Here is a 24,082-nt window from a genome sequence, read left to right as displayed (position 1 = left end):
TTTTAATTGACAAAAATATATGATTCTGCAGAAATAAAGTTCCAGTTGTGTTATGTCATGATAACTAATAATGTGGATTCTTTTTTTTAATCAAATAATTTTTTATTTCATAATTAGTTTTATTTCATAATAGTTCAGACTTTTTATCTAATCATTTCGATTTGTTAACTCATATTTTTAACTTTGTATTTATTTATTTATTGTGACTGTGGATCTTAATGTCGACTTTTTATCAAATAAGTATGACTTAGCTGATTATTTTAATTTTTTATCTGATATTTTGTAAAAAAAATGTTTTCATAATTTCTACAAATGTTTTTATATTGTTCCGCTTTTTTCATAATTTTGAATTTTTTTTCATGCTAACGTTCTCGCAAGTGTGCTAACAGCTGGTCTGCTAAAGCGCCACAAAGTTTCACGGGGTTTGCTGGAGCAGTTTTGACCCGATCTTGGCTCAGTGGAAGAGAAAGCAGGAGACAGGGCAGAGCAGGAGTGAACACAAGACCACCAGAGGGCGCCAGAGGAGGACTCACTTGGACATCCTGCCAGTCCGACTCCCAGGGCGGCGGTGATGTTGTCCAGGCAACACCCGTAGACGGACGCGGCGCAGTGCTGGGGGACGGCGGGCTCGGGCAGCGGCGTGGCTGAAAGGGCTGGCGAGGCGGGAAACACAAAAGCAGGAGGCGGTGAGGGCAACCAACAACATTTGCGCAGCGAGGGAAATAAAAAAGGGAACTTTATTTGGGCCGCCGCTGGGCTCGGAGATAACAATTCCATTTTCTCACCAAAAAACTGCGGAAGGAAAATGAAAACAAACAATGGCGTTGACATTGAGCACCAACTGGCAGTTGTGTTCTCCGTATTTCATGCTGGCTAATAATTCCAAACTCTGCCCTTCAGTCACCCTCTACATCAAAACTAATCAATAAATAAACACAAGACAGGCACTTCCTTGTCTGGACGACTACTTCCTGAATTCTGTTTCTGCCAATTAGCCCTGGCTCAGCGGCCGATACGCTAGGTCCGGTTGTAATTCTGCTTTATTCCTGTGAGAATCCTGCGTGTGACTGACGCATTAAGGAGTGCGACTATCCAGGCCTAGCAGCAATGTGCTCAAACAACTGCCAAGCGGCATCTGTGAGCAGATACCATCAATTCTGGACGTAAAAGCCCACTTTTTTTCCCACGCTTTGAATCCTGCGGCTTATAAAACCGCGCGGCCAGTTTATGTGTTTTTCTTCGTTGGCGGCCCTAATGTAAAAAAGTCAAAAAATAAACAAGCAAACGCAATAAATGGTGGGTTATTGTTTGTGTCACGGCGCCATCTTTTGGACGCCTTGCCTTTCTGTTTGTTTAGACCGAGCTTTCCAGTCTTTTAGCCGTCCATAGCGGTTCTACTCATGTGGATTCTTCATTCGTCACTCCAAGCAACGTTTGTAAGTTTTACAATATAACTAAACCAATTCTTACTAAAGCGTCCCATGTGTGATGTCTGTAGGAGTGTTTTCATGCATATTTGTATGTGCTATCGTAGTGTAATCAAGCTAGCCTCACTAGCATTTGCTAATATGCTAAAATGTTAGTATTAGTAACTTACTATGGCATTTTTTTTGTGTTGTTTCACTTTCACAAATTCCTCAGTAAATCCACCAAAATGTCACCGTGGAGTTATTGAGTTTGTTTAGCTGATTGGAGAGCTATCTTGCGCAGCTAGTGGGTCCATGACCATGACTTCTGTTTTGTTTGATCAACCGTTTTACTGCCGTGTTACAGACACCGTTTGGAAACAATTAAGGTATGTAAACAGAATATTTCACAACCTATATATCTGCGGCTTATAGTCCGGTGCGGCTAACACATGGGAACATACGTTTTCCCTAAAATCTAATGGGTGGGGCTTATATACCGGTGCACTCTATAGTCTGGAAAATACGGTACACTCACCAAGTTTTTGTTTGGTACTGTCACGCATCACAGCATTGATGTGAAGACTGGGACACTGCAATACTGTGGCATCGATTAAATCAGTGTTTTTTAGCCATACGGCCAGGGCCCATCTGTTTCTAAGCTTTGCTCACTCTGTATGGGCCGCAGCGGTACTCGGTTGTAATACACTTTTCCACCAATGGTGGCAGTATTGACAACATCAACCATACAGAAGAAGTCTGGAGCTAAAGTCATAGAGAAGTTTTTTAGCGCAAAAATTATGACTAAAGTAGTGAAGCTATATTTATTTGCACTTTATTTTGTTATATCTTATTTATTTATAAATATAATAAAATATTTATCATTAAATTAAAGGTTTTTTTTTTTAGAATAGTATTTATTTATTTGTATTTATTTATTTGAAACACACAAACATATAAAATATTTATCAGTACATTTAAGTTTTGTTTTTTTAGAATTGTATTATTTTATTTGTATTTATTAATTTATTTAAAACACACAAACATATATTATAAAATATTTATCATTAAATATACGTTTTTTATTTTAGAATTGTATTATTTTATTTGTATTTATTTATTTAAAACACACAAACATATATTATAAAATGTTTATCATTAAATTTAAGTTTTTTTTTTTAGAATGTTATTATTTTAATTGTATTTATTTATTTAAAAACACAAACATATATTGTAAAATATTTATCATTAAATTAAAAGTTTTTTTTTAACAATTGTATCATTTTATTTGTATTTATTTATTTAAAACACACAAACATATATTATAAAATATTTATCATTAAATTTAGGTTGTGTTTTTTAGAATTGTATTATTTTATTTGTATTTATTTATTTAAAACACACAAACATATTATAAAATATTTATCATTAAATTAAATTTCTTTTTAAATTGTATTATTTTATTTGTATGTATTTATTTAAAACACGCGAACATATGTTATAAAATATTTATCAATACATTTTTCTGTTTTTTTAATTGTATTATTTAATTTGTATGTATTTATTTAAAACACACAAACATATATTATAAAATATTTATCATTAAATTTAGTGGTTTTTTTTTAGAATTGTATTATTTTATTTGTATTTATTTTTTCTTTGTAATTGTTGAATAGGATTAAAATCAAGAGTAAGAGGACTAAACAAAGTGTTGATATTTGAGTCAAAAACCCTGTACTAAATAACACTTGCAAATGAGAAGTGTAAGAAAAGACTATTTAGCAAGAGGACAGCCAAATTGTTATAATCAGCTAACTGTTAAATGTTACATTTTTAAAAAGTAGAAAATATTCCAAGTGAACACACTAGTGTTGTCCTGATACCAATATTTTGCTACCGGTACCAAAATGTATTTCGATACTTTGATACTTTTCTAAATAAAGGGCACCACAAAAAATTTTCATTATTATCTTTATTGGAACAAAAAATCTTAGGGTACATGAAACATATGTTTATTATTGTAATTTAGTCCTTAAATAAAATAGTGAACATACTAGACTACTTGTCTTTTAGTAGTAAGTAAACAAACAAAGACTCCTAATTAGTCTGCTGACATTTGCAGTAACATATTGTGTCATTTATACACCTATTATTTTGTCAACATTATGAGGGACAAACTGTAAAAATGTATTATTAATCTACTTGTTCAATTACTGTTAATATCTGCTTACTTTCTCTTTTAACATGTTTTATCTACACTTCTGGTAAAATGTAATAATCACTTATTCTTCTCTTCTTTGATACTTTACATTAGTTTTGGATGATACCACACATTTAGGTACCGATCCGATACCAAGTAGTTACAGGATCATACATTGGTCATATTCAAAGTCCTCATGTGTCCAGGGACGTATTTACTGACTTTATAAACATAATATAATTTTTTTTTTAAACGAAAGAAGTTGTTGTGATGCCAAAAATATCGATGTAATCATAGTAGTATCGACTAGATACGCTCCTATACTTGGTATCATTACAGTGGATGTCAGGTGTAGATCCACCCATGGCGTTTGTTTACATTGTGGCGCTGGTGAGCTATTGTATCCTCCTACGGTGTGTAGTGAAGCATGTTTAGCTATTCCTCGTTCTCCAGTGATAATGATACTTGTAAGAAACGTACTTTATTTGTCGCTATGGAGACAAGGCTTAGTGATTCAGAAGTAGCTAAAACACTGCGGATGGATGTTAGCTGCTTGCTAGCTAGCCATGTCTTAAAGCACCTCTTCCTGAGGGTGTGTTATAACTTCACCTTTATCTTTACTTTTTACACCAAAATGTGTCCATTATCCTTTTTCTGTATACACACTGTGTCTGCTTGTAAGTACTCTGTGTGCGCGCTGCCAAACATGCTCGTCTGCTCGTAAAACCAGCAACGACACGACGTGACGACGACGACGGGGCACAGGTACTTTTTAAAGGCGGTATAGTACCGAATATGATTCATTAGTATCGCAGTACTATACTAATACAGGTATACCGTACAACCCTAAGACACACCAAATTGTTGGTATCGCCAAGTACCAGTATCAGCTCAAATGGAGTGTGCATCAAGAACACAATTGTGTGTACAATTAGCATTAAAGCCACACACACACACACACACACACACACACACACACACACACACACACACACACACACACACACACACACACACACAAGGGCATTTCAGTGCAGTATTATTATTATTATTATTGATGAAAAAGAGCACAAAATAGTTGTATTTTCATTTCCAACCCCGTCAATGAATGAGTGAATGAGGTGGGATGAGGAGGAGGATGAGGATGAGGAGAAGGATGAGGATGACGATGAGCACCAACCTTCACAGGCTCCCAGGTGGCGAAGGGTCAAGTGCTCCCGTCTCTCACATCTGGACTTCTTCAGCTCGCACTCGTTCTTGTAGCTTTTGCCATCAGAGCCACAGACCTGCGCCATGGATTGTGAGATATGTGTATGATCATAATGATAATCATAATAATAATGATGGATGTTATACCTGGGCGTGGGGCACAGTGTGGCAGGTGAAGTCGCACAAGCAGCGGTCTTCCTCGGCGTCCTCGTCCCACAAGCCTCCAAACAGACGACATCGGTCCAGCTCGCAGTTCTCAGCACCAGAACCGGATCCTCCTGAGCCACAATCTGTGTTCCACAGGCAGAGAAGTGATTATTCAGCACAAAGACACCCAAGAAAGACTTATTGACATATTGCTGGTGTTAGGACTGCCTGGAACTGTTTATTATTATTAATAATATTATAGGAATATTGTAATATTATTGTGATAATTACAGTAATTATATATTATACTTGTTATTAATATTTTTGGAATATTATTGTGTTATTATTGTTATAATTTATAGGAATATTCTTCCTATTAATATTATTATTATAGGAATATTGTTATAATATTATTAGTATTAGTAATACAATAGACATAATATGATTACTGTTATTAATTATATAGTTAATATTATTATTAAAGTTATTATTATTAATATTTTTATTATCATTACTATTATTATCATTGTTGTTGTTGTTGTTATTAATAATAGAATATTATCATTATTATTACTACTGTTATTAATATTATAGTAATATTACTATTGTTATCATTAATATTAAAGGAATATAGTTATTATTGTTATTATTATCCATATTATTATTATTGTTGATAGTATAGAATAAGTATAATTAATAATATTCATAATATTATAGGATTATTATTGTTATTATTAATATCATTATATATTATTATTGTTAATATTATAGGAATATTATTATTATTATTTGTATTATTATACTAACAGTATAGGAATATTATCATTAGTAGTATTCATAATATCCTAGGAATATTGTTATTATGTTTGTTATTGTCATTATTATTATAGTTGATAGTATAGGAATATTATCATTAATAATATTAATAACATTATATAATTATTATTTATATTAATATCATATAAATATTATTATTATCATTATTGTTATTAATGTTTTATTATTATACTAAGAGTATAGGAATATTATCATTAGTATTATTCATAATTTCATAGGAATATTATTATTATTAGTATTATTATTATTAATAGTATCACTATTATTGGTAATAATATTATATGAATATTACTAATATCATTGTTGGTAATATTATAAGAACATAATAATAATATTAATTATTATTATAGGTATAAGAATATAATCATTACTAATATTCATAATATTATAGGAATATTATCATTATCATTATTATTATTTTTATTATCATTATAATTATTATTATAGTTGATTGTATAGGAATATCATCATTAATAATGATGATATTCCATCCAGTTATTATCGGACATAATTAGGGATGTCCGATAATATTGGACTGCCGATATTATCGGCCGATAAATGCTTTAAAATGTAATATCGGAAATTATCGGTATCGGTTTCAAAGAGTAAACTTTATGACTTTTTAAAACGCCGCTGTGTACGCGGCAGTGGGAAAATGTACAGAGCGTCAATGAACCTTAACGGCACTGACTTTTCGTGCCGGCCCAGTCACATAATATCTACGGCTTTTCTCACACACACACACACACACACACACACACACACACACACACACACACACACACACACACACACACACACACACACACACACACACACACACACACACACACACACAAACACACACACACACACACACACAAGTGGATGCAAGGCATACTTGGTCAACAGCCACACAGGTCACACTGAGGGTGGCCGTATAAAGAACTTTAACACTGTTACAAATATGCGCCACACCGTGAACACACCAAACAAGAATGACAAACACATTTCGGGAGAACATCCGCACCGTAACACAACATAAACACAACAGAACAAATACCCAGAATCCCTTGCAGATGCTTGTTTTCATTCAGAAAAATCTACCTCTCACACATGATGACAAGGAGAAAAAGAAATAGCCCACTCTTTGAGCTTCATCTGTTGCACAAATAGACTAATAGTCTGGACTGAGTGAAGCTGTTTTATTTATGTTTTGTGCCTTTTTTCCCCATGCACTTGGATGGCTGTGTTTTCTACTAGTCTAGACTGAAGCAGTTTTATTAATGTTCATGCACTTTAAAGGATGGCTGTGTTATCTACTAGTCTAGACTGAAGCAGTTTTATTAATGTTCATGCACTTTAAAGGATGGCTGTGTTATCTACTAGTCTAGACTGAAGCAGTTTTATTAATGTTCATGCACTTTAAAGGATGGCTGTGTTTTCTAATAGTCTAGACTGAAGCAGTTTTTTATTTGTGTGCCTTTCTTGTTTTTATTTGTACATTTTTGTTACTCATACGAATACGTTAAGAACAGGGCAGATTGAGCCCAGTTTATAGTATACTCTGGACTGAAGCTGTGTGCCTTCATTGTTTTTGTAGCTGTTGTTTTGAGGCATGTTTAAAAAAAAAAAAAGCACTTTGTGAAAGTCAAAGTATAGTATTTCCTATAGTTGTAGTGGGTATCAGGATTATTTCAGGGAGAGCATGTCCCACATTCCAAGCTGCTGTTTTGAGGCATGTTAAAAAAAATAATGCACTTTGTGACTTCAACAATAAATATGGCAGTGCCATGTTGGCACTTTTTTCCATAACTTGAGTTGAAGTTGTTCTCTTATTTTGGAAAACCTTGTTACATTGTTTAATGCATCCAGGGGGGCATCACAACAAAATTAGGCATAATAATGTTAATTCCCCAACTGTATATATCGGTATCGGGTGATATTGGTATCGGTAATTAAGAGTTGGACAATATCGGAATATCTGATATCGGCAAAAAAGCCATTATCGGACATCTCTATTCATAATATTGTAGGAGTATTCTTATTGATAGTATAATTATTATTGTTATTAGTATTATAGGCATATTATTATTAGTATACTAATAGTATAGGAATATTATCATTAGTATTATTCATAATATCATATGAATATTATTATTAGTAGTAGTATTAGTATTATTATCCATCCCATCCATCCATTTTCTACCGCTTATTCCCTTTGGGGTCGTTATTAATAGTATTACTATTATACAAATATTACTATTATTATTGCTTTTGTAAATATTATAATAATATTATCATCATTATTATTATTACTATATAGAAATATTATCATTACTCATAATATTACAGGAATATAATTATAAATAAATGATAAATGGGTTATACTTGTATAGCGCCTTTCTACCTTCAAGGTAGTCAAAGCGCTTTGACAGTATTTCCACATTCACCCATTCACACACACATTCACACACTGATGGCGGGAGCTGCCATGCAAGGCGCTAACCAGCAGCCATCAGGAGCAAGGGGTGAAGTGTCTTGCCCAAGGACACAACGGATGTGACTAGGATGGTAGAAGGTGGGGATTGAACCCCAGTAACCAGCAACCCTCCGATTGCTGGCACGGCCACTCTACCAACTTCGCCATAATTATTCTTACTATGGGAATAATAGTTGCATTGGGAGAGCGAGCACTGACCCCCAACATTATGACTCATTTGTATTTATTATTGGGCCATAAAACATATTTGTAATATCCAGGCCCAAACTTCCTGTTACTTGGCAGTATTTCTCAGAATTTCAATGACTATAATTTGACTTCCTGTAGGGTGGAACCAACATTAATTACAATGCCAACTCTTCAATGAATGGAAAAGTATCTTTGCTGATCTGTATTATTATTATTATTATTATTATAAAAGTGACAAGCGGTAGAAAATGGATGGATTATTATTATTATTATTATTATTATTACATGTATGGTAGCAAGAATTTCAAAGCATTTTAACTGCAACCTGTATGACTTGTTTGAATTTCTAGGTCAGGGGTGTCAAATTAATTTTAGATGGGGGGCCACATGGAGAAAAATCTACTCCCAAGTGAGCCGGACTGGTAAAATCACGGCACGATAACTTAAAAATAAAGACAACTTCAGATCTTTGTTTAAAAATAGAACAAGCACTTTCTGAAAATGTACAAATAATAATGTTGTTGGGTTTTTTTTTACACTTACATGTTGCGGTTACCGTATTTTCCGCACTATAAGGCGCACCTAAAAACCACACATTTTCTCAAAAGCTGACAGTGCGCCTTATAACCCGGTGCGCTTTATTACGATTCATTTTCATAAAGTTTCGATCTCGCAACTTCGGTAAACAGCCGCCATCTTTTTTCCCGGTAGAACAGGAAGCGCTTCTTCTTCTACGCAAGCAACCGCCAAGGAAAGCACCCGCCCCCATAGAACAGGAAGCGCTTCTTCTTCTACTGTAAGCAACCACCCGCCCCCGGAAGAAGAAGAAAAAACGCGCGGATATCACCGTACGTTTCATTTCCTGTTTACATCTGTAAAGACCACAAAATGGCTCCTACTAAGCGACAAGGATCCGGTTCATAAAAAGACGCAATCTCTCCATCCGCACACGGATTACTACCGTATTTCACAGCAACTGATATTCCTGTGAACCGCACTGTGGAACGGGAGCACGTACGGTGAATATTCGCACCACAGGGAATGAGAAGTCATCCTTCACTGTGGTTCTAGCTTGCCATGCTAACTTCCACCCATGGTGATATTCAAAAGGAAGACCTTGCCAAAAGAGACCTTTCCAGCCGGCGTCATCATAAAAGCTAACTCGAAGGGATGGATGGATGAAGAAAAGATGAGCGAGTGGTTAAGGGAAGTTTACGCGAAGAGGCCGGGTGGCTTTTTTCACACAGCTCCGAAGGCGAACACACCTTCACTAAGACGGGCAGACAGCGCCGGACGACATACGCCAACATTTGCCAGTGGATCGTAAATGCCTGGGCAGATATTTCGGTCACAACTGTGGTCCGAGCTTTCCGGAAGGCAGGATTCACAGAACAACAGCGACACTGACTCCGATGACTTCGACGAGACGGAGCCGGCCATTTTTGGATCCCACGCTTGCGCAACTTTTCAATTCGGACACCGAAGACGAAGAATTCGAAGGATTTACGAATGAAGAATAACTTCAGAAGGTGAGCGCTATGTTTATTTTGTGTGTTGTGACATTAACGTTCGAGCAACATTATGTTGCTATTGCTCTACACCATTTTGAATTTTACTATGTTTGTGATTGCACATTTGCGTACATTTTGGGACAGAGTTGTTAGAACGCTGGTTTTCAATATATTATTAAAGTTTGACTGAACTATCTGACTGTTTTTTTGACATTCCCTTTAGCGCAGCGTAGGCGCGGCTTATAATCCGGGGCGGCTTATTGGTGGACAAAGTTATGAAATATGTAATTCATTGAAGGTGCGGCTAATAATCCGGTGCGCCTTATAGTGCGGAAAATACGGTAATAGTATTCTATCTTTATTTGTCGTTATTTATATTTTCTGAATAAATAATGTGATAACGTTCATCGGTCAACTCATTGGTGTTCATTTTCAATCTATCAAGATGAATTACAGGATGTTATTTAGGTAGTTTGATCATCTTTTTTGACTGATGTACTAACATCACGTGGTTTATTTTGTACATATGTAGCATCATCTACAAAGATACAAAGATTTGCTATTCCGACATCTAGTGGACACATTTAAAACAGCAGTTTCTTTCATTCAAAAATTTCAGGTTGATTTTTATACTTAGCAAACTCATCCCGCCGGCCGGATAAAACCTGTTCGCGGGCCTGATCCGGCCCACGGGCCGTACGTTTGACACCCCTGTTCTTGGTGCACAAAGACAAACTTGTATGCTATGCTATGCTAATTCTAATGCCATGCTAATGCTTATGCGACGTAATTCTTCATTTCAGATGAAAGAGCGGAACATGATGTCGAGCCATGACCTTGGGAGAAGGAGAGTTTGTGAGTTGACTTGCACAAGTCAAGGAGGTGTTCAGGTATGTTGGACACGGCCTCGTAATTCACCTCGCCACCGCCGAGATCGCAAAAACTGTTGTTGCCGCCGCTGTATAAAGTTTACAGCGCCGCCATAAATCCCCCTCTTAAAAAGCAGAGCGGGCAAGAGCGAGACACTGCAGGATTGTTCTGGGACTCCTTGAGGCCGGCAGAAACAAACAAAAACACAAACCCGGAGTAAAAACTCTCCGGGGGCGATCGAGCGTGTGGCGGCAGAGGGAGAGAGAGAGAGAGAGAGAGAGAGAGAGGGAGAGAGAGAGAGAGAGAGAGAGAGAGAGTGAGAGAGAGAGAGAGAGAGAGATAAAGAGAGAGAGAGAGAGAGAGTCTCCTCTTTACAACAACAGACTCCTTCTGATGGAGGGCCGGATTTAAATGATGTCACAGGCCGCGTGTTGAATAGTCTCATCAGCACACTCCACTTGCTTTGAAATCATACGTCCAGGTGACAGCTATTTGCTGCAAACTTTAAATGATGTGCTGGGCCAATTTAAATGGTGAGGTATGCCACAATAAATGATGAGGTGGGCCACATTAAATGGTGTGGTATGCCACGATAAATGGTGTATTATGCCAGTTTAAATGCTGTGGTATGCCACTTTAAATGGTGTGGTATGCCACAATAAATGGTGTGTTATGCCACGATGAATGTTGGGGTATGCCACATTAAATGATGTGGTATGCCACATTAAATGATAGTGGGGTATACACTTTAATGGTGTGTTATACAACATTAAGTGGTGTGTTAAGCCACTTTAAATGGTGTGGTATGCCACATTAAATGATGAGGTGGGCCACATTAAATGGTGTGGTATGCCACGATAAATGGTGTGTTACGCCACATTAAATGGTGTGTAACGCCACCTTAAATGGTGTGGTATGCCACAATAAATGGTGTGTTATGCCACTTTAAATGGTGTGTTATGCCATTTTAAATGGTGTGTTATGCCACTTTAAATGGTGGGGTATGCCACATTAAATGATGTGGTGGGCCACATTAAATGGTGTGGTATGCCACGATAAATGCTGTGGTATGTCACATTAAATGGTGTGTTACGCCACCTTAAATGGTGTGGTATGCCACAATATATGGTGTGTTATGGCAATTTAAATGGTGTGTTATGCCGCTTTAAATGGTGTGTTATGTCACTTTAAATGGTGGGGTTTGCCACGCTAAATGGTGGGGTATGCCACTTTAAATTGTGTGGTATGCCACAATAAATGGTGTGTTATGCCACATTAAATGGTGGGCAATTTTAAATGGTGTGGTATGCCACTGTAAATGGTGTGGTATGCTACTATAAATGGTGTGTTATGCCGCATTAAAAGGTGTGGTATGCCACTATAAATGGTGTGTTATGCCACATTAAGTGGTGAGGTATGCCACAATAAATGGTGTGGTATGCCACTAAATGGTGTGTTATGCCACTTTAAATGGGGGGCTATGCCACAATAAATGGTGTGTTATGCCAATTTAAATGGTGTGTTATGCCACATTAAATGGTGTGGTATGTCACTTTAAATGGTGGGGTATACCACTTTAATGGTGTGTTTTGCAACATTAAATGGTGTGGTATGCCACCATAAATGATATGGTATGTCACTTTAAATGGTGTGGTATGCCACAACTGGTATAGTGGACCAATTTAAATGATGTCACAGGCCACATGTAACAGTAAATATCAATGTTGAATAGTCTCATCAGCACACACCACTTGCTTTGAAATCATACGTTCAGGTGATAGCTATTTACTGCAAACTTTAAATGGTGTGGTATGCCAAGATAAATTGTGTGGTATGCCATGATAAATGGTGTGGCATGCCACTTGAAATGGTGTGTTATGACACTTTAAATATTGCGGCATGCCACTTGGTATGTCGGTTTAAATATTGTGGCATGCCACTTTAAATGGTGGGGTATGTCATTTTAAATAGTGTGGTATGACAATTCAATGGTGTGGTATACCACTTTTAATGATCTGGTATGCCACTTTAAATGGTGTGTTATGCCAGCTTAAATGGTGTGGTATGCCACCTTAAATGGTGTGGTATGCCACTTTAATGGTGTGGTATGCCACATTAAATGGTGTGGTAAACCACATTAGCCACATTAAATGGTGTGGTATGCCACAATAAATGGTGTGGTATGCCACATTAAATGGTGTGCTGTACCACATTATTCACATTAAATGATGTGGTATGCCACATTAAATAGTGTGATATGCCACATTAAATGGTGTGGCATGCCACATTAACTGGTGTGGTATGCCATTTTAAATGGTGTGGTATGCCACCTTAAATGGCGTGGTATCCCACAATAAATGGTGTGGTATGCCACATTAAATGGTGTGTTATGACACTTTAAATATTGTGGCATGCCACTTTAATTGGTGGGGTATGTCACTTTAAATAGTGTGGTATGCCAATTTAATGGTGTGGTATACCAATTTAAATGATCTAGTATGCCACATTAATGGTGTGGTATGCCACGTTAAATGGTGTGGTATGCCACATTAAATGGTGTAGTATGCCACTTTAATGGTGTGGTATGCCACATTAAATGGTGTGGTATACCACATTAGCCACATTAAATGGTGTGGTATGCCACATTAAATGGTGTGGTGTACCACATTATTCACATTAAATGATGTGGTATACCACATTAAATGGTGTCATATGCCACATTAAATGGTGTGGCATGCCACGGTAACTGGTGTGGTATGCCACTTTAAATGGTGTGGTATGCCACATTAAATGGTGTGGTATGACACATTAAATGGTGTGGTATGCCACAATAAATGGTGTGGTATGCCACATTAAATGGTGTGGTATTTCACATTAAATGGTGTGGTATGCCACTTTAATGTTGTGGTATGCCACGTTAAATGGTGTGGTATACCACATTAGCCACATTAAATGGTGTAGTGTACCACATTATTCACATTAAATGGTGTGATATGCCACATTAAATGGTGTGGCATGCCACGTTAACTGGTGTGGTATGCCACATTAAATGGGGTGGTATGCCACGTTAAATGGTGTGGTATGCCACATTAAATGGTGTGGTATGCCACCATAAATGGTGTGGTATGCCACGTTAAATGGGAGTGGTATGTCACATTAAATGGTGTGGTATGCCACTTTAATGGTGTGGTATGCCATATTAAATGGTGTGGTATGCCACATTAAATGGTGTGGTGTACCACATTATTCACATTAAATGATGTGGTATGCCACATTAAATGGTGTGGTACCTCACTTTAAATAGTGTGGCATGCCATGCTAAATGCTGTGTTACGCCACATTAAAAGGTGTGGTATGCCATGTTAAATGGTGTGGTACCTCACTTTAAATAGTGTGGCATACCACACTAAATGCTGTGTTAGGCCACATTAAAAGGTGTGGTAGGCAACATTAAATGGTGTGGTACCCAACTTTAAACCCCGCCTTCCTTATCGAGGGTGTACCCCACATTCCGCCTAAGTGCAGCTGGGATATGCTCCAGCACCCCCGCGACCTCGAGAGGGACAAGCAGTAGAAAAAGAGTGGATGGACCGATGGACGGCTTTGATGATTTAGTGGAAAAAGTTTGGACGGCCCCGCGGGATAACAATCAAAGCTTTCGGCGAGAAAATGGAATACGGTCGGCGGCGTGTTCCTGCGCCAGCTCAGCAGCGCACAATAAAAGAGAAGCTACTTGGTATTCACGCAGGAGATAAGACACGGAAGGAAAGGCTGAGGGAACACTGAGGACTAATAGCTTCTTGCTGTGTGACGTCAGCACCCACCACACCGTGGGGGAACCCTCCACCACACTGTGGGGGAACCTTCAACCACACTGTGGGGGAACCGTCCACCACCTCACCTTACGCACTATTATGGGCATGCAGGAAGGAAGAAGGATGAGCATGTTGAGGACTTGACTGTGTGAATAATAGAACAACTGGCAGGCTTTTCTCTGACAACCATGGGGGAATAATGGAGGACCACGTTCCTATGGCAACCATAGGCGGGGGGAGGGGCGGGGCCAAGTCAGTAAGGAACATTTATTTGTACATGTTCTGTTTTAATATGGAGGACAAACCTTGCTAATTGTGTTTACTACGTTTGTGTTTATGCTTCACTGGTGACAGTATCTGGCGAGCGCCGTTTTGTCCCACTGATTTCGCCGGTCCTTGAACGCACCGTAGTTGCATGGATTCTGTAAGTAATATTGGCTGCATTTCTGCTAGTTTTTTGGGCGCCATTTGTTCCAGACCACAACAAACTCGCCGAAGATTGTATTAAGGGTTATCGCACCCTCTGAAAAGCCTCCATTTTACTAAAATGTTCCAATGTTGCAAAAATATGTGGACTAAATATTACATTTTAATTTAATTTAAACAAAGATGTGCGTCAGCCTGCGACCTGTTGTCGTTTTTGATAGTAGGCTAGTATAGACACATCATGCCGAGCCCTGGTATAGCACCTTTCACAGGCAAAGAGCCACAAAGTGCCTCATAGTACAGTTAAAAGATCAGAAATTGTACATGATAAAAAGGCCAGTATAAATATACCATATAAAAACACAATCTAAATATAGTATATAAAAACACATTAGTGTAATAATTGATCCAGTAGATAGCTTATGCAGTGAAAGAAGAAAGTAAGTGTTAAGAATGAAAACATGTTTTTATCAGAAAAACAAAAACTAATTTATTAGAAATGAACTGAGAATAAAAATGGAAAAATGTATACAAATACAGAAATAAATACAGGTAAAAAAATATCAAATATTTGAATAGAACATATTTATATATATATATATATATATATATATATATATATATAGATATCTCTATATATATATATATATATATATATATATATATATATATATATATATATATATATATATATATATAGAGAGAGATATCTATATATATATATATATATATATATATATATATATAGATATAGATATCTATACATATATATATACATACAATATATATATATATATATATTTAAAATAGTCCAAATTTAATAAGAAAATGTATATATTAACATTAATAGTATTAAGATAGATGGTTTGATACTCGCGTGATTAACGCAGTGTGCTGAAAATGATGGAAAGCGCCACTCCACATAGCAACTGACGCTGAGATCAAAGTGAGAATTGCCGCAAAACACATTTTGAGATGTCCAACGCTCTGCTGCCACCTGGCGGCTAAAGTGGTTAGTGCACGCCCCACATTTGTCACGTTTCATGTGTCAGGTAAACTGCAACAAACGGAGCTATTCGCAACCCCTTCCGACAATACCTGTACCATAAATTCCGGACTGTCAGCCGCTACCTTTTCCCTACGCTTTGAACCCTGCTGCCTATAAAACGGTGCGGCTAATTTATGGATTTTTCTTCGCTGACGGCCATAATGCAAACAGTTTTTATTAAACGCATGCAAAGACACTTCAATGGTGTGTTATTGTTTGTGCGATGGCGCCATCTTTTGGACGAGTTCACTCACTGCAAGTGCGGCGGAGTGAATGCCTACAAGTGTTTCCTGTTGTTTGAAGCTTTGAACCGGAAGTAGAAGTGCCGCTCTGCCTTCGTTTCTACTGGTATAGATTATTCGTGCATCACTAAAAAGCAACGTTTGTAAGCTTTACAATATAACCAAAACAATTCTTACTTACCAAAGTGTCCCATATGTGTTGTCTGTAGGAGTGTCTTTGTGCATATTTGTTCGTGCTATCCTAATGTAATCAAGCTAGTATCATTAGCATTAGCTAATATGCTAACACGCTTACGAGTGTTAGTATTATTAACTTACAATGGCATCCTTTTTGTATTGTTTCAGTTTCACAAATTCCTCAGTAAATTCACCAAAATGTCACCGTGGAGTTATTGAGTCTGTTTAGCTGATTGGAGAGTTAGCTTGCGGGTTAGCTAGTGGGTCCATGACCACGACTTCTGTTTTGTTTGATCAGCCGTTTTACTGCCGGGTTACAGACACCGTTTAGAACCAATTAAGGTATGTAAACAAACATTTCTGTGTAATAACTCATTTCACAACAAGTATATATCTGCGATTTATAATCCAGTGCGGCTTATATGTGGGAGAAGAAAAAAAATCCTTCTAAATTTAGTGGGTGTGGCTTACATGCCGGTGCACTCTTCAGTCCAGAAGATACAGAAGTCCTTGCATTCTAAACATTGTTGACCGTTTGCAAAAGTTAATCGGAACATTCGTCAGCATTTTTGAAGGCAATGAATACAATATTGTCTTTATTAAACTTCTGTTTTGTTTGATCATCAGTTTTACTGCCCTGTTACAGACACCGTTTGGAAACAATTAAGGTATGTAAATAATTATTTCTGTGTAAATAACTCATTTCACAACAAGTATACATCTGCGACTTATAGTCTGGTGCAGCTTATATGTGGGAAAAAAATTGTTCCTTCTAAATTTAGTGGGTGTGGCTTACATACCAGTGCACTCTTCAGTCCAGAAAATACAGAAGTCCTTGCATTCTAAACATTGTTGACTGTTTGCAAAAGTTAATCGGAATGCTAACATCCGTCAGCATTTTTGAAGGCAATGAATACAATATTGTCTTCATTTAACTTCATTAAACTTCTGTTTTGTTTGATCAGCCGTTTTACTGCCCTGTTACAGACACTGTTTGGAAACAATTAAGGTATGTAAATAAACATTTCTGTGTAAATAACTCATTTCACAACAAGTATATATCTGCGACTTATAGTCCGGTGCGTCTTATATATGGGGGAAAAAAATAGTTCCTTCTAAATTTAGTGGGTGTGGCTTATATACCGGTGCGTTCTTCAGTCCAGAAAATACAGAAGTCCTTGCATTCTAAACATTGTTGACTGTTTGCAAAGGTTAATCGGAATGCTAACATCCGCCAGCATTTTTGAAGGCAATGAATACAATATTGTCTTCATTCAACTTCATTAAACTTCTGTTTTGTTTGATCAGCCGTTTTACTGCCCTGTTACAGACACCGTTTGGAAACAATTAAGGTATGTAAATAAACATTTCTGTGTAAATAACTCATTTCACAACAAGTATATATCTGCGACTTATAGTCCGGTGCGTCTTATATATGGGGGAAAAAAATAGTTCCTTCTAAATTTAGTGGGTGTGGCTTATATACCGGTGCGTTCTTCAGTCCAGAAAATACAGAAGTCCTTGCATTCTAAACATTGTTGACTGTTTGCAAAGGTTAATCGGAATGCTAACATCCGCCAGCATTTTTGAAGGCAATGAATACAATATTGTCTTCATTCAACTTCATTAAACTTCTGTTTTGTTTGATCAGCCGTTTTACTGCCCTGCTACAGACACCGTTTGGAAACAATTAAGGTATGTAAATAAACATTTCTGTGTAAATAACTCATTTCACAACAAGTATATATCTGCGACTTAGTGCGGCTTGTATATCGAAAAAAATTGTTCCTTCTAAATTTAGTGGGTGTTCCTTATATACCGGTGCACTCTTCAGTCCAGAAGATACAGAAGTCCTTGCATTCTAAACATTGTTGACTGTTTGCAAAAGTTAATCGGAATGCTAACATCCGTCAGCATTTTTGAAGGCCATGAATACAATATTGTCTTCATTAAAAAGCAGTCCGAGGCAACGCTAACGCGCCACTTTTCGCGAGCTCAGAAAAGCCGCCGAGGCCTACCCGAGTGTGAAATGAAACAGGTGATAAATTCCCCGCCGTGTGGTCAACTGCTGTCATTTTTCACGAGTGCAAACTAAACCAAGCTTCATTGGATGTACTTGCCACGCTGCCTTCCCCTAAGCAAGACTAAAGAGGAGTGTTTTCCAATCAATCCTACCTCCTCCTTGGCCTTATTCCAGATCTGAAGTGGCCCATTTGTATGTTGTGTGCGGCAGAGCGAGCCAAAGCAGGTCTTTAGGCTTTTATTCTCTAAAGGACAGCACAGGAAATAGACCTTGTCTGCCCCATTGAGAGGATAAAACATGTCTTCAACTAGCGTAGCGCTCCATCGCCCAGTGCAGTCAAGACCTTCGGTTCTGTCCCTTTTATTCCAGACGTCCATACCAGGTCTCATTTGTGCACTGACTCATGTTAGCTAACGCTTTGACGTCTCAACCTGTCCCAAAGGGAGTAGGAGGAAGCAGAGCGTATTTAATCACACCTCTTCTCTACATCAAAACTATCATCAGAACAACATACAGTAGGTCTGGATTCCTTTTCTCCTCGTCCCCTGATAAGTCCGAAAGAGATGATACAGTATTATCTGCTCACAGAGGCTACCTAAATAAATAATATCCAAAAGGTGAGTCACGATTATGTGATAAAAAGTCTAAATTATGAGATAAGAAAGTCAAAATGATTGACTTATTATATCTTAATTAAGACTTTTTTTTAATCACATCATTTGGACTTTTTATTTCATAATTATGACTTAACATCTCATAATTATACTTATTTATCTCATACTTTTGGCTTTTAATATCACATTTTTAACGATCTCACAAATTTATCTCATAATAATTTTTTTTTTTAAATCATAACTTTGACTTTCTTATCTCAAAATTCCGACTTTTTAGCACATAAGAATTATGATAAAAAAAAACATTAATCCAATGGTAGGTCATAATTATGAGGTGAAAAATCTAAACTATGAGATAAAAAAAAAAATCGAAATTATGAGCTAAAAATTCAAAATTCTGAGATCTAAGAGTCAATATTGTAAGATACAAAGTCATGATTATGAAATAAAAACTCGAAATTATGAGATAAAAGGTCACAATACTTTTGACTATTATCCCACAATTTTCACTTTTAATGTCATTATTATAACTTTTTAAATCGAAATTATTTTTAAAATGTCATAAAAATGTTGACTATCTTATCTCATCATTTTGACTTTTTATACCATTTTTCTGACTTTTTATCTCATAATTTTGACTTATTATTTCATAATTATGACATTTTATCTTATAATTATGACTTTTTATTTCATAATTATGAAAAAAAATCGAAACTATGTGATTAAAATGTCGAAATTATGAGATAAATCACAATAATTTTGACTATTGTCGAATAACTCTTACGTTTTATGTCATTATTATAACTTTTTAAATCAAAATTATGAAATAAAAAGTCATTGTTATAAATAATGATAAATGGGCTATACTTGTATAGCGCTTTTCTACCTTCAAGGTACTCAAAGCGCTTTGACAGTATTTCCACATTCATCCATTCACACACACATTCACACACTGATGGCGGGAGCTGCCATGCAAGGCGCTAACCAGCAGCCATCAGGAGCAAGGGGTGAAGTGTCTTGCCCAAGGACACAACAGACGTGACGAGATTAAAAAAGTCACAATAATTTTGACTATATCACAATTTTGACTTTTTATATCATTATTATGACTTTTTATCTCATAAATTTGACCTTATTTCATTATTATGATTTTTTTAAATCTCATAATCACATAAATATTTGTATTTATTTCATAATTATGAAAAAACAATAATCCAATGGTAAATTACACCAATGGAGGTGCACAATCTAAACTATGTGACTAAAAACTCCAAATTATGAGATTAAAAATTCCAAACTCTGAGATGAAAATAAGAGAATTGATATTAGGAAGTAAAAAGTCATGATTATGAAATAAAGTAGAAATTATGAGATAAAAAATGTCATAATTATTAGATAAAATTCACACAATAATTTCAACTTTTTATATCATAATTATGACTTTTTATAATCATAATTTGGAATTCCTTATCTCATAATTTGGAGTTTGTATCTCATCATTTCGACTTTCTATCTAATAATTATGTAAGATGGTTTTCGCCACAAAAAAAAATAAAAATAAATAAATAAATAATAAAGTTGAAGAATGTGTGAAAAATGGCATTTACTCAATGTGAAGACTTGATAAGTCCGAAAAAAAAAGAGATGATCAAACAAAGCAGAAGTCATGGTCATGGACCCACTAGCTGCGCAAGCTAGCTCTCCAATCCGCTAAACAGACTGAATAACTCTACGTTGACGTTTTGGTGAATTTACTGAGGAATTTGTGAAAGTGAAACAATACAAAAATAATGCCATTGTAAGTTAATAATACTAACACAGACACTCGTAAAAATGTTAGCATATTAGCTAATGCTGATGACGCTAGCTCGATTACATTACGATAGCACGTACACATATGCATGAAAACACTCCTACAGACATCACACATGGGAAACTTTAGTAAGTAAGAATTGTTTTAGTTATGTTGTAAAACTCACAAACGCTTCTTGGAGTGATGAATGAGGAATCCATAAGAGTAGGAACGCTATGGACGGCTTGAAAACAGTACAGCACTTCTACTTCTGGTTGAAAGCACTAAATGGAAGGAGTCTGCAGCACCTGTAGTGAGCGAACTCGTCCAAAAGATGGCGCCATAGCACAAATAACAACACACCATTTCAGTGTCTTTGCTTGGTTTTTTAAAAAGTTTTTACATTATAGATAGATAGATAGATAGATAGATAGATAGATAGATAGATAGTACTTTATTGATTGCTTCAGGAGAATTCCCTCAGGGAAATAAAAATTCCAGCAGCAGTGTACAGAATTGATATCCAATTTAAAAAGGAAAAAGGAAAAAAAAAAGAAAAAAAAGTAAAAAGTAAATAATGGGGGTATAAATGGAAATCAAATTGAAAATATAACAAAAGGAATATAAATAAAAAGCAACAATAATGCATATGTTCCTTTTGACTGTACATGTACTGTAAATGTATAATGTATTTATATTATTCACATGTGAATAATGCTGCATAATAGACTGTATTTATATTATTCACATGTGAATAATGCTGTATAATAGACTGTATTTATATTATTCACATGTGAATAATGCTGTATAATAGACTGTATTTATATTATTCACATGTGAATAATACTGTATAATAAACTGTATTTATATTATTCACATGTAAAAAATACCTAAGTGTTTATTGTCTATTGTGAACGAACTGTGGTGCTGAATTTCCCCAGGAATCAATAAAGTACTTTCTATTCTATTCTATTCAATAAGAACAAAAATATAACCGTAAAAATAAGAATATAACAAGAGAAACTAGGCAGTAGTGACCATGTTATGAACATTTATTGCACTGTTAATTTCACTGTTTTTTGTTGCAATTTATTTCAATATTGTTATTGTGTTCATCCTAGTAACTCCCCTGAGGAGTTGTACAGTCTGATGGCGTGTGGGACAAAGGAGTTTTTGAGTCTAGCTTAGTCAGCGAAAAATAATCCATAAATTAACCGCACCGTTTAATAAGCCGCAGGCTGCAAAGCGTAGGAAAAAAGTGTCGGCTTATAGTCCTGAGTTTAGGGTAATTGCTTTGTTTTACACGGGATAGCTTGTGAAGTGAAGTGGTGTGCTAAGCCGAAAGAAGGAAGACAGGGAAACCTATCCATGGTCACACTTTTGTCAAAGAGCTGCCATTTTTCAAGGAGACGATCAGGAAAAAAGTGGAGCGAGACACGATTGTATTGTCAGTCTGGGAGGAAAAGTGATGGAAAATGGAGGATGCTCGGGGACAACATGAAGGAGGTGCAGAATGGAAATGAGAGAAAAAAACCCAAAGCCATCAGCCACCGCGACCTAGCGCCGAGGACCCTGGGGAGGACCCCGATGCAGGGCGACTGGCAGACAATGTGCACGTGGCCAGGATGGATAAGAGAGTGACACGTGGGGGAGGGGCTGACACGCTTCTTCATGCTCTACATCCTAAAAAGGTCAGCGTCTGAGTCCATGAATGATGTTCACTAGACCACCAGAGGCCCCCGACCCACGTGTAGACCCGGGGTGTGGGACTCATTTTTACGGAGGGCCACATCGCAATCATGGCTGCAATTAGAGGGCCACAATAAATGATGTGGCAGACCACTTTAAATGATGTGACAGACCACTTTAAATGATGTGGCAGACCACTTTAAATGATGCGACAGACCACTTTAAATTATGTGGTAGACCACAATAATTTATGTGGCGGACCACAATATATTTAGTGGCAGACCCCAATATATATATATTGTGGCAGTCCACAATAAATGATGTGGCAGACCACATGAAAGTATGTGGTAGACCATAATAAATCTAGTGGCAGACCACAGTAAAGTAGGTGACACACCGAGATAAAATAAGTGGTAGAAAACGATAAATTTAGTTGCAAACCAAAATAAATTAGGAGGAAGACCACAAAAAATGAAATGGCAGACCACGTTATAATATGTGGTAGACCACTTTACAGTATGTGGTAGACCACTTTAAAGTATTTGGTAGACCACAATAAAGTATGTGGTAGACCACTTTAAAGTATGTGGTAGACCACTTTAAAGTATGTGGTAGACCACAATAAAGTACGTGGTAGACCACATTAAAGTATGTGGTAGACCACTTTAACGTATGTGGTAGACCACTTTAAATGATGTGGTGGACCACTTTAAATGATGTGTTAGTCCAATTTAAAGTATGTGGTAGACCACTTTAAAGTATGTGGTAGACCACTTTAAAGTATTTGGTAGACCACTTTAAAGTATTTGGTAGACCACAATAAAGTATGTGGTAGACCACTTTAAAGTATGTGGTAGACCACTTTAAAGTATGTGGTAGATCACATTAAAGTATGTGGTAGACCATTTTAAAGTATGTGGTAGACCACATTAATGTATGTGGTAGACCACTTTAAATTATGTGGTAGATCACTTTAAAATATGTGGTAAACCACTTTAAAGTACGTGGTAGACCACTTTAAAGTATGTGATAGACCACTTTAAAGTATTTGGTAGACCACATTAAAGTATGTAGTTGACCACATTAAAGTATGTGGTAGACCACAATAAATGATGTGGAGGGTCATGTCTGAGTTTAACGAGTGGGTGCTAGATAATGGCAATTAAGGAATAAATAAAATAAAATAAATAAATAAAATAAAATAAAAAAAATAAAAAATAAAAATAAAAATAAAAATAAAAATAAAAATAAAAATAAAAATAAAAATAAAAATAAAAATAGAAGAAATGAAACAAGATGTTGAAGTATGTATTAGCTTCTCCGCCTCCACCTGCTGGCTGTGATTACCCACAATCCACCAGGGGGACCCAGGCCGCCATCTGCCTGACAGCCAAGGCTTGGCTGC

The 24,082-nt window shown here is 36.3% G+C and overlaps 1 protein-coding gene across 7 annotated transcripts in view; it reads right to left on the bottom strand.

Annotated features, from left to right (window-relative positions):
- Positions 1-24,082, bottom strand: part of agrn (agrin) — a 601,652-nt gene that overhangs the window by 137,459 nt on the left and 440,111 nt on the right. For all 7 annotated transcript variants that reach the window (XM_072915893.1, XM_072915897.1, XM_072915895.1 and 4 more), the window contains 3 exons: positions 4,963-5,105; positions 4,787-4,892; positions 534-653 (listed from right to left, as the gene is read on the bottom strand). In XM_072915893.1, the coding sequence (XP_072771994.1) occupies positions 534-653; positions 4,787-4,892; positions 4,963-5,105 (369 nt within the window). The remainder of the gene's footprint in view (positions 1-533; positions 654-4,786; positions 4,893-4,962; positions 5,106-24,082) is intronic.

The sequence above is a fragment of the Nerophis lumbriciformis genome, linkage group LG23 (assembly GCF_033978685.3).
Source record: "Nerophis lumbriciformis linkage group LG23, RoL_Nlum_v2.1, whole genome shotgun sequence".
NCBI lineage: Eukaryota > Metazoa > Chordata > Actinopteri > Syngnathiformes > Syngnathidae > Nerophis > Nerophis lumbriciformis.
This window is presented reverse-complemented; position numbering and strand designations above follow the sequence as displayed.